The 12217-nt window shown below is 37.2% G+C and overlaps 1 protein-coding gene across 1 annotated transcript in view; it reads left to right on the top strand.

The window, feature by feature from the left end:
• WDFY3 (WD repeat and FYVE domain containing 3) overlaps window positions 1-12217 on the top strand; it is a 259636-nt gene that overhangs the window by 120535 nt on the left and 126884 nt on the right. The window contains exons 12-14 of the mRNA XM_010845983.1: window positions 4463-4920; window positions 6375-6458; window positions 11591-11768. Of these exons, the coding sequence (XP_010844285.1) occupies window positions 4463-4920; window positions 6375-6458; window positions 11591-11768 (720 nt within the window). The remainder of the gene's footprint in view (window positions 1-4462; window positions 4921-6374; window positions 6459-11590; window positions 11769-12217) is intronic.

Raw genomic sequence — 12217 nt, 5'->3', positions numbered from 1 at the left:
AGACACGGAACAGACTTATGGATGCAGTTGGGGTGGGGGAGGATGTAGAGGGTATAATGTATGGCGAGAGTAACATGGAAACATATACATCACCATATGTAAAATAGATAGCCAGTGAGAATTTGCTATGTGACTCAGGAAACTCAAACCAGGGCTCTGTAACCACTCAGAGAGGAGGGATGCGAAGGGAGATGTGAGTTAGGTTCAAGAGGGAAGGGACATAGATATACCTATGACTGACTCATGTTGATGCTTGGCGGAAACCAACACAATATTGTAGAGCAATTACCATTCAATTAAAAATAAATGAATTTAACTATACAAAAGTAAAATAATGTCAATAATAGCTGAAGAAAAGCCAGTGTCTCTAACCTGGCCTCCAAGAGCCCTTGGAATGCCCACTGTCTCTTTTCCTTCTGACTTCCTCTCCTGAGACCCCTGCCCTTTTCCTGCCACAGACATGACAGGAAGTATAGCTGCCTTCTACAATCATACATTTCTTTTATTAAACTTTTGCTTTATGCTTCTCATCAGTAATGAGAAGTTTGTGGTTTTTATCTTTGTGCTATTGTATGTTTTATTCTGTTTTGAGTATGACAGTTTTGAATATGCATTTTAGTTTTCAAGCATGATTAATTTATCTCTTAGACAAGGAGGAAATCTACATGCTTATCAATATTGGGGAAAATCTGTGTATTTGAAGGGATCGCCTGGGAAAATACAAGTGCCCTCAAAAGCTGTTAAGGTTGCCAAGTTTTTAAGCATACATTTTCCTCCTTTCTTGGTACCATTATAGTTTGATTTGTAAAATATTGGTAGATAGAGGCAACTGACTGATCTGTAATTGTAAAGCAGTGTTGTTCTAGTAAGGCAATGGCACCCCACTCCAGCACTCTTGCCTGAAAAATCCCATGGATGGAGGAGCCTGGTGGGCCGCAGTCCATGGGGTCGCTAAGAGTCGGACACGACTGAGTGACTTCACTTTCACTTTTCAGTTTCATGCATTGGAGAAAGAAATGGCAACCCACTCCAGTGTTCTTGCCTGGAGAATCCCAGGGACGGGGGAGCCTGGTGGGCTGCCGTCTATGGGGTCACACAGAGTCGGACATGACTGAAGCGACTTAGCAGCAGCAGCAGCAGCAGCAGCAGCAGTTGTTCTAGTACATGGTAATAACTGCCTCCCTCAGGCTGGAGGAAGGCAACAGAAGGGTCCTGGTGGGCAGCATTTACTGATTCCCATGGAGTGAGGACTCCTGCTGTGACCTATTTAAGGCAACTGATATGTTAATGAATGTGGCTTGAGAAGAGATGTACATTACCACCCCATGGTATAGTAAGTATCTCAAGAGCACAAATAATAAAATGCGGAAAATCATAAGTACTGAGTTCTGAGTATTTGCTGCTTTTGGTTTTAAAACAATTTATTCAGTTTTTAATTTATAGAACTTAATTTTTAATTATGGTTATGTTTTTAAACAACTGGTAGGCAATATTCCAAAAAGAAAACAGTTGGCTCTTATGACCAATATGAGCTGGCTCCAGCATTCCACCACTTTAAGGGAATAAAGTTGTGTTGGAAGACAGAGCAAGATTTGGGATTCCAGTTTCAATTTCCGTTTTTGCTCCACTCAGAATTGCTTCTCTTTGTTGTTGTGGTTCAGACATGAATTTGTGTCCAACTCTGAGACCCCATGGATGGTAGCACACCAGGCTTCCCTGTCCTCCACTATTTCCAGAAGTTTTCTCAAGTTGATATCCATTGCTTCTCACTGCCTCCATTCGGTTGACAAAACTACAGACCTATGTGATTTAGTTTGTAATTATTTGGAAACAAGGCCAAAATTCCATGAGATGTCGTATTTTATAATTCTGCTAATGTACAAATTTGAAATTTAAGCATTAGATTTTTGCAAATGTGAGTAATATATAGCTGATGATTCTGTCTAATGAACCCCCTAGGACCTACAGTTCCTTTTAACTTTGGTATTCACTGCATTATCATTAATTATTGACTTAAAAAGGATATTAGCTTATACGTGGTATTTGAAATTTTCAGATACTGAGATTATGCTGTGATTATGTCCAAAGTGCCTAGGCATGGCAGTTTTCAGGCAGTAGGAGGTGGACTTATCCAAAAGAATGTAACACAGACCATTTTTGGTCTAAGGATTAATAAGCACTGTTTTTCTGACCCCTATCATAATTCTAACCATTGATATGATTTTGTACATGATACTTTGATTCTTAACTCATACTTCCTCATATATAAAATAACACGTGTCCCGTTTTTCCCAGTGTGTATCTGAAGATGCTGATGAACTTTTATGCTAGGCACTTTGCTAAGAGTTTTACATGTATTTCCTGTGAAGTCAGTTGTTATTAATATTGTTTAGGTTTTACATAAGAGGAAACTGGCATAGAAGGGTTAAGTAACTGACCATGGTGAAATGCTTTTTAATGTTGGAGTAGAATTTCTACCCAAGGGTTCTAACTCTAAGCCCTTGCATTTAGCCTTCAGGCTAGGTTATATGATGCTTAAAAATATCAAAAAGTTATGAAGTCTTGTGTTAATATGAGTTGGTATTACAAGTATAGTTTATTAAATTTGAGAAAATATAGACACAAAATGGAAACTTACTGGTTGCTGAATAACGGAAGGATCACACTGTATTTCTAAATTTTATTTACATGTACAGATTGCACATTATTATTTTTTAAAATAATAAAATATGCATGTTAGTTGCTTAGTCTTTTCCGACTCTTTGCTACCCCATGGACTGTAGCCTACCAGGCTCCTCTGTCCATGGGATTCTCCAGGTAAGAGTACTGGAGTGGGTTGCCATTTCCTTCTCCAATTAAGTATAGGTATGTACAATGAAATCTCATAATTTCTAAAATAGTGTACTTGAAAAAGGCCTATTTAGTCTTTCCCTTTTTCAAATACTATTAAAAATAAAATGACCTTTTCAAACGTAACAACTGGGAAGATTTAAATTGTGTCTTAAATAATATTAGGTTCCTAAATAATGATATTATATTTCAGTTGCTGAAACAGGGAAAAGGAGCCTGTGTATCTGCAAACAGATTTCGAATTGCTCTCTGGGGCAGTATAGTTTCATGGTTAAGTGCATGATCAGAGGAATCAGACTGCCTGAGTTTAACTCCAATCTCTGCCATTGTATAAGCTATGCGACTCTTTGTGACCCTAGGGACTGTAGCCCGCCAGGCTCCTCTGTCCATGGGATTTTGCCATGGGATGTTGGAGTGGAGATCGAAGCCGCTTCTCTTGTGTCTCCTGGTTGGCAGGCAAATTCTTTACCACTGTACCACCTAGGAAATGTTATAAACTGTGTGGTCTTTGGAAAATTATTTAACCACTTGAAGCCTCAATTTTTCATCCGTGAAGTGTGGATAATAATAATGCCCATTGCATAAGATTATTTAGAAAGTTAGGTAAGCTAAAGTATTAAAGCACTTAAAGAAGTACCTAATACAGGGCTTCCCTGGTGGCACAGCAGTAAAGAATCCTCCTGCAATGCAAGAGACACAAATGAGTTCAATCCCTGGATCAAGAAGATCCCATGGAGGAGGGAATGGCAGCCCACTCCAGTGTTTTTGCCTGGGAAATCCCAGGGACAGAGGAGCCTGGTGGGCTACAGTCCCTCGGGTCGAAAAGAGTCAGAAAAGTTAGTAACTAAACCACCACCACCAGTACATAGTAAGTACCCCAGAAAATGTTAGTTATTTTATAATGTGTTATTTTTAATAATGAACACAGTTAAAAGTATGGCACTTCATATAGTAAGTGTCCAATGCATAGGATTACTGATAGTTATAAAAGATTGTCTTACCTGTTTGGCCTTGTAACTATTCTGGGGATGAACATGCTTTCAACCCTCTGGCTGTAGTTCACTCTGCAAAAAGAATGTCCAGTAACTCCATGAAGTGACTCCTTTTTTGAAAGTATCAGGATATGATCATTTTATATGAATTGAAATACTGCAGGTCTTGGCTGCCTGATCATCTCTCTCATCCTTTCTAGAATAAATCATTTTATATACACAGAGTCATAAGTTTTCATGATTGTGTAATATTGTACTAGAACATGTATTTTACCTACTTAGCAAAATTACTTTGTAAAAATGAAAAATGACTTCATTGATGTCCTTATTCATCCAATACATAGGAAAAGCTTTTTCACCCAGGATTTGGTGTTAGCCATTATTCTATCAAAAGCAATATGTGATGTGTTTTCTAAAATTTTCTCCTGCTTATAATATGGCATTTTTTAATTAGCAAAATATTTTACATGCTTCATAAGATTGCCTTTTGGGTAAATAACAAAAATACTCTTATCAGATATTCACAGAATGGCATTCCCCTTGGACATTCACGTATGGGTTTGTTTTTTTTTTTTCTTTAATTTGAATTATACGTTTGTGTTGTTTTTTGTCCTCCGTAGGCCCTCCTGTCGGTCCTTCGAGAAAGTCACCGTTCCAGAACAGTCTTTAGGAAGGTTGGAGGCTTTGTGTACGTTACGTCCTTGCTCGTGGCTATGGAAAGGTCTTTGAGTGCGCCCCCCAAGAATGGGTGGGAGAAAGTGAGCCAGGGCCACGTGTTTGAACTTCTTCACACCGTGTTCTGCACACTGACTGCAGCGATGCGTTATGAGCCAGCCAACTCACACTTCTTCAAAACAGAGATTCAGTATGAGAAGCTGGCAGATGCTGTTCGATTTCTTGGCTGCTTCTCAGACCTAAGAAAGATCAGCCCCATGAATGTCTTCCCTTCAAATACTCAGCCATTTCAAAGACTTTTAGAGGAAGACGTCATCTCAATGGACTCGGTGTCACCCACTCTGCGGCACTGCAGTAAACTCTTTATTTATCTCTACAGAGTAGCCACAGATTCTTTTGACAGGTAGGACTCTGCGCCATACTCTGAATTTAAGGATGTGTTATGTATGACTTCAACATTAAGGCTTGAATTATATTTTAGGTTAAAATGAAAGCATATGGATCTTCTCTCTCATTCACTTATCTATCACTTTATATGTGAACATTACTGTTGCCCTGATGTTAAGCTTTTCAGCACGGACATCTGTGTAATATTTGTCAAACCAGGGTTAGAGTTAAGCTCTCAGTGCGCCTAATAGAACAGTTTCTATGACGTTTACTTCTCATGGTGGTGTTGCTTGTGTTCTCTTTTTCCTCAAGAACAGTAGGTACATCCAGACTTAATTGATGTTAATTATCAAGAGGAGAACATGGTTATGATTAATTTTTTCAGACAGATGATGTAGTCTCAACATAGAATCTACATTTTATAATCCTCAAAAAGTGATGTGTCTTCCTGGGAGATACTGATAGTTCAAGAGTCTATGAGTTTGATTTGCTTATTCCTTCATTAAACAGTTTCTTAACGAACATCTACCACATGCCATGTGACGATGCTAGGCGTTGAGAGTTCCGCTCAGCACAAGGCTTCTCTGTTTGTGTCCATCCTTTAGCTTCAGTACAAAAATTCAAACACATAAATGAACAATTACAATATATCAAGATAAAATCTGAGGGAAATCTAGGATTCTAAGATCGTAAGCCTGCTTTATCTAAATCCCTTATTTTCAGGAGTGTGTTTTCCATCAAGTTCTCACTTTGAAAATAATGTAAGAGTGATCGGGCTGTTCATTTTCCCCAAGCATGATCACTTTTAACAGTTACCATAGTTTTATCTCATAAAACAAATGAACTGTTTCTGTTAATATAATGTCCCTGTCAATAAAGCAAGTAACTCTGTTATATCCCTAACTGTAAAATTATCAACTCTGACCTACCTACTGAGATGTTTCTTGTTTCTTAATATTTCTTAGGCCTTAATATTTAGATAGAAAATACAGGTAATGTAAAAAAAAAGTTTTCAAATTTTTCCTGTCTTGAAAATAAAAACGCATATTTATTGTTATATATTGTTAACTTATAGAAGACATGGGAGAGTGTAGTGTTCAGGGAATAAAATGTTATTAAAGTTAAAATTTGTATATTTAGGTTCAACCTCTTTTCCCTTGTTTTCTAACTTATCCTAGTTAGCATACCTTATTTTCAGTTTGCTTTGTCCAAAAAAAAAAACCAAGGCCCACAGCAGTCTGTTTAACAAATATGTTAAATGTTAACCTTGATGGATAAGCATCTGCCTTAAGCATGCTTTTCTGTTTCCCTCAGTGCATGTGTTGTAGTCTTGTTCCTTGTTCCCGCTGAGTATGAAGGTTGTTCCCTATTAAACTTTTACTGGTATTGCTTGTGAAACTAACCAGCTGCCCTCCTGGTGTTTTACTCTAACCTCTCTGACCTCCCCCCTGTCTGTTTTGTTGTCTATAGTCGTGCAGAACAGATCCCTCCTTGCCTGACAAGTGAGTCTTCTCTTCCCTCTCCTTGGGGGACTCCAGCTTTGTCCAGGAAAAGGTACTGATCTAATAATAGCAGTCCATCTTTGTTTGCTTGGGTTTTTTTTTTTCTCCTGTGCTTAATGATATATTAATGTGGATTTCGTGCTTTGTATTGAATAACTTGGAGCTTCCCTGATGGCTCAGTGGTAAAAAGCTCGCCTGCCAATGCAGAAGACACAGGTTCAATCCCTGGGTCAGGAGGATCCCCTGGAGAAGGAAATGGCAACCCACTCCAGTATTCTTACCTGGGAAATCCCGTGGACAGAGGAACCTGGCAGGCTACAGTCCATGGGCCACAAAAGAGTCAGACACCAGTTAGCCACTAAACAACAGCAATAGTTGAATAACTTTGATTTTTTTTTTCCTTTCTATTTGAGTTCTTTGTTTTTTAAATTTTCAGCTTCAGCTGAGTATATTTTTGAGAGTAAAGTGTGTTAATGCTATGAAGATATGAAGGACATGTAGAATTTTGTCATCCAACTGTAGTCTAAAATGTGCCTTTTAGAGCAAACATGTATTTTATTAATATTAATTTAGAAAAGATGATGTAGTGTGTCTTTAGGTAGGATAGTTTTCTGCTTTTTCTTTTCACTTTAAATGTGCATGGGATCATTCTTTGGTTTTTAGTATTACTCCAAAATGAACATGCCAGCCTTGGCTGAGAAAATGTATATTTTCTCAATCAAGTTCAACCAGCTGAAATGTGATGCTGTTATGAAGACTGAACTGGCTAACCTTTGAAAAAGTGAACAAAAAACCCTACCCTAGCTCCTGCTTTCATCATTTGTGGACTGATGGACTTTATCATACCTTTATCCAGGCTAGGGTCGCAAAGAGTTGAACATGACTGGCTGGCTAGGGTCGCAAAGAGTAGACACGACTGAGCAACTGAGCACATACACATAAAGAACCAGCAGTTGATTGACAAAAGTAGTTAAGATTCATTTGAGATTCCATTTTTTAACCTGTACTTAAAATGATCATAGTCTGTGCACTTGGCACCAGATTCTCTTCCTTCCCTTGTTTCCTCATAAACAAGTACTGGTCCTTGGGTCTTATATTAATATTCTCACATTGTGGCTTTTCAAAAATGAGCCTGAGGCTCTGCTGTGCTGTTCAATTTTGTTTCTGTGGTTCATGTTTTGAAAGTTGAATAGAGTTGTTGATAATTTAGTACTATACAAATTTAGTGTTTTAATATATTTTAATAGTAATATTCATTAGGTATATGGGCTTATATTTTCCTTTTTCTCTTAAATGTACACTGGAGTTTACAACTCATTTTCTTCTATTAGCTCATGAATATTCATAAAGGAATTTAGCATTGTTCAATGTACTTATACTTAAAAACTTTTCTTTTCCATTTTTTTAAAGAGCAGTCCTTAATTCAAGAATTTATAAAATCGGTTTGAGTTGACCTAGTGTGTTTTCCTGTTGTTAAAGTAAATAGTGTAAAAGATATTATTTGTGTTGGAAGATTCATGTGTGCCCACTATCTCACAAAACTACTAAATGTTAGAACAAATGTTTCAATTACCAAATAGTTTTAATTAGTTAAAAAAAAATCACATTTACGACTCTGTCATACATGGTGAAGGCTTAAAAATTGCTGGGTTTAAAAACATTTACATCATTAAATATTAACCAGAATTTACAAAAAAGTTTGAATAGAAATTCACAGATTAAAGGAACAAATATTTAAAAATTTATCAGATTTTACTATTTTTATAAATAGCAGTTTGACAAAGGAAAAAGTAGCATTTTATTCTGTATGATAGGTATTTAAGGCCTTAGATCAAAAACATTTTGTCAACATTTGCAGGACAGCTACATGTAAGGATGCCCTGCCTTTGACCTAAGGGGAGACTGTCACTGAATTGACAGCTGTAGCTTGAGTTGTATCTTATTCATGAGAATTCTAATCCAGCTTACAATCTGATGTTACCCTCAAGGGTTCCCAGTGCCATTCATACTAATAATAAGATCAGTGTTGACATTTTCAGGTTGCCATTCTAGTCAGGATACATACATTTGCTCAGTGGTAAAAATCATAAGCTGAAAGAAATCTTTTTATTTCACAGCATAGTAACTTTCAAAGTTAGAATATCTCAAGAACATCTCAGATTACATCAGTTTATGGGGATCTTTTTTCTTGTGACAAAACTTTTTTTTTCTTTCTTTTGGCAAAAAGGGAAAACCAACATTGTATTAGTTTTATGGCTTGTGGAGATTAAGGTACTAAGGAAAATTTGAAATTGTGATACTTGTCTGGCATGTTAAAGCTTCAAGAGTCTTCTCTAAATATTTTAAGAGTTGAAGAACTAAGAAAACTTATTTTGGAAAACTAAAAGCATAGTTTTTTTCATTATTCAGAAGGAGTTATGAAACAGAACTATAGCTGAACAGTATCTAATCAGAGTTAGAGGAAGTGAAAACAAAATATAAGATAGTAACCAAGACTCTGCATGGAAAACAGTGGCAAATACTAGCTGTCATTCAGACACGATTCCCGTTACTCGGTGCCTGTACACACCTGATGATAACTGATGGAAAGCAGATTCAGAATTTAAATATTTAAATATATATTCCTCAAAGAGGTACATAAGTCTTAGGTGTATATGAGAATTTAGATTGAAATGTTAAATTGCAATTTCTTTAGGCCTTAAAAGTAACTGCAACATAAAAATTAACAAAACCTTGAAATGTCATTTTATCGTATCTTTGTAAATGGTTAGGTCTTATTTGATAATTATCTAATAAGATTACCATAATCTCTAAATTTAAAAAGTAATTTAATACCTGTGATATACTTAAGTGACTTAGTAAGAATTAATTGTTATATAATGCCTGTTAAGATAGACCCCATTTTACTTAATATATATCATGTTTTAGATTTCTATGATGTTTACAGTATTTTTCTCGTTTGAGAAGAATAAATGTAATTCTTGCATTAGAATATTTTTGTAAAAGATTGAAAGTTTACCACTGTAATAGTCAATATTAGAAAGAGTTCAGTTCCCAAAGGCATAAAGGACTTCTTCCTAGCTAGCTATACATATCCATAATTTAAGTTCTAATTTATATCAGGCAACTCAGAAATAATTTGACAAGACCTGTAATTAGAATATACAGTTAGAATCTATGTTTCTTACCCTCACATTTGGGCTACTTTTTGTGTGTAATGAAGGCAAGTTTTATGAAATTCTTAAGTTTGGAGTCCCTATTACACAGTGGAGAAATCATGGATTTTTTTTCCCAAGTGAAAAGAGTAAGAATAAGGGGAGAAACATAAGAGGAGTATACCTATTGGTAATGAGCATTTAGAAATCTACCTTAGTAAGTTTAGAAATTAAATCTTCCTGAACAAAAACAGAAAAAGAAAAAGAGAATAAAAAAATGAGTAGGTGGAGGATAATGCTGACTTTAAATAAATGGGGAGAGCGTGTTTTTTAAGTGAAGCTGAATACTTTCCTAGAATCTCTGTTAAAAAGAGAATGGTACTTAAAAAAAACAAGACCGTGGCAGTGCCAATTCTTTGCTACTAAATCAGTGACTTAAAGCATCTGTTTCCCAAGCTGCTCTTGTGCCAGAGAGCTGAAACTGCACTGCTCTCGGTGACAGAGCTCAGCATTAGACAAATTATGCCGAAACCGATTCACTGGAACAAAGAGCTCCCATAGGTCGAAGCCACAAGCATCTGTTTCCTTGTGCCAAGACACAAAATGTGCAAAATTCATGAATTGTTGAAGAAGAATATGAACTAGAAGGAGGATATCATTGATGAGATGAAATGGGTATTCGGGACATATCCCAAGATTGAAAAAATTGTGATGAATATTTTCAGTGGTAGGGAAGATAATGCAAAAAAGGATGCTGCTGCTGCTGCTCAGTCGCTTCAGTCGTGTCCAACTCTGTGCAACCCCATAGATGGCAGCCTGCAAGGCTCTTCTGCTCCTGGGATTCTCCAGGCAAGAATACTGGAGTGGGTTGCCATTTCCTTCTCCAGTGCATACATGCATGCTAAGTCACTTCAGTCATGTCCGACTCTGTGCAACCCCATGGACAGCAGCCCACCAGGCTCCTCTATCCACGGGATTCTCGAGGCAAGAGTACTGCAGTGGGTTGCCATTTCCTTCTCTGAAAAAAAGGATGAATGTAGTGTTAAGTAACCTAAAGAAAAACTCCCTTGATGCTTAATACCTATATTGCCAGGTAGCCAGTCTTCCCAGAAGGTGCTTTGGGAAAGAATCCACCTGCCAATGCAGGAGACGCAAGAGACATGGGTTCAATCCCTGGGTCAGGAAGATCCCTTCGAGTAGGAAATGGTAACCCACTCCAGTAGTCTTGCCTGGAAAATCCCGTGAACAGAGGAGCCTGGCAGGCTACAGTTTATGGGGTCTCAAAAGAGTCAGACATGACTGAGTGCGTATGCACAGAACCAGGATTTAAAGCCAACCCTGACTCAGTTGAACCAGTTATAGAGTAGGCCATCTTGTTTGATCGTGTTTGTTCTTGATTATATTGCCCTTGGTTCAAGGAAAAGTTAAAAACACATAGGTAATTAAAAAGAAAACAATCTCACCGAGAGATTTAGTATGACCTGTACTCCGATCATAAATTATCAGAATTGTCATCTTTCCTAGAGCTTTGTTGTTTCTAAAGCTTTCAATCACTGTAATTTAACCTGTTCTTTATATCTTCTGGTGCATATATTATCCTTTTTTTTTTCTCCTTTGTTTTCTTTCAGTTTTACTGAGATATAATTGATGTACTATACTATGTAAGTTTAGCATGTGTATTCATATGGCTTAGTTAACATCCATTATATAGATTCAAGGAAAAAATACTTCTTTTCCTTGTGATGAGAACTTTTAGGATCTACTCTTGTAGCAACTTTCAAGTATACCTTAGAGCAGTGTCAACTAGTCATCATGCACCATTCTTGAATGAAACAATTCCAATAGTAAATGGTAAAAACATATAAGACCCAGAAGAATTGATAGTGAAATTGTCTGTATGTGACTCACTAAGAATTGATAATATATAGGTTTTTTAATTTCCCAACCTTAAAGTAATAGAAGATGAAGAAAATGAACAGAGACTATGATTGAAATTAAATACCCAATTACCCTTCTTTCTTCTTCACAGGCACGCATATCATTCTGTTTCTACTCCCCCCGTCTACCCTCCTAAAAACGTTGCTGACCTGAAACCACACGTGGCAACTTCATCTCTCTCAAGTTCTGATGCCGTCATCATCCATCCTGGAGCCATGCTTGCTATGCTGGATCTCCTGGCCTCTGTTGGGTCAGTGACACAGCCAGAAGTAAGCTTGTGTATATTAGTGCCTCCTTGTCTTTAATAGTGAAAGGTGTGACTGCACAAGCAAGGGGATGGGGCCAAAAAAGTGATACAGAACTTTTCTATGTCACATACGGAAATAGATCAAGGGGAAAAACAGGATTCTTCTATTTGAGCCTTAACTTTTTTAATGTCTAGTAATAGCATACGTCTTAGAGTACAGTTTATTTGTTAGATGATACACGTGCCTGTCTGTCTGTTGGGCTTCCCTTGTGGCTCAGCTGGTAAATATCCGCCTGTAATACAGGAGACCTGGGTGTGATCCCTGGGTTGGGAAGATCCCCTGGAAAAGGGAAAGGCTACCCACTCCTGTATTCCGGTTTGGAGAATTCTATGGACTGTATAGTCCATGGGTTGCAAAGAGTCAGACATGACTGAGCAACTTTCACTCAGTGACGAGTGTTTTAGAGTACA

Source organism: Bison bison, unplaced genomic scaffold (genome assembly GCF_000754665.1).
Source record: "Bison bison bison isolate TAMUID 2011002044 unplaced genomic scaffold, Bison_UMD1.0 scf7180017864228, whole genome shotgun sequence".
In the NCBI taxonomy this organism is placed as follows: Eukaryota; Metazoa; Chordata; class Mammalia; order Artiodactyla; family Bovidae; genus Bison; species Bison bison.
This window is presented reverse-complemented; position numbering and strand designations above follow the sequence as displayed.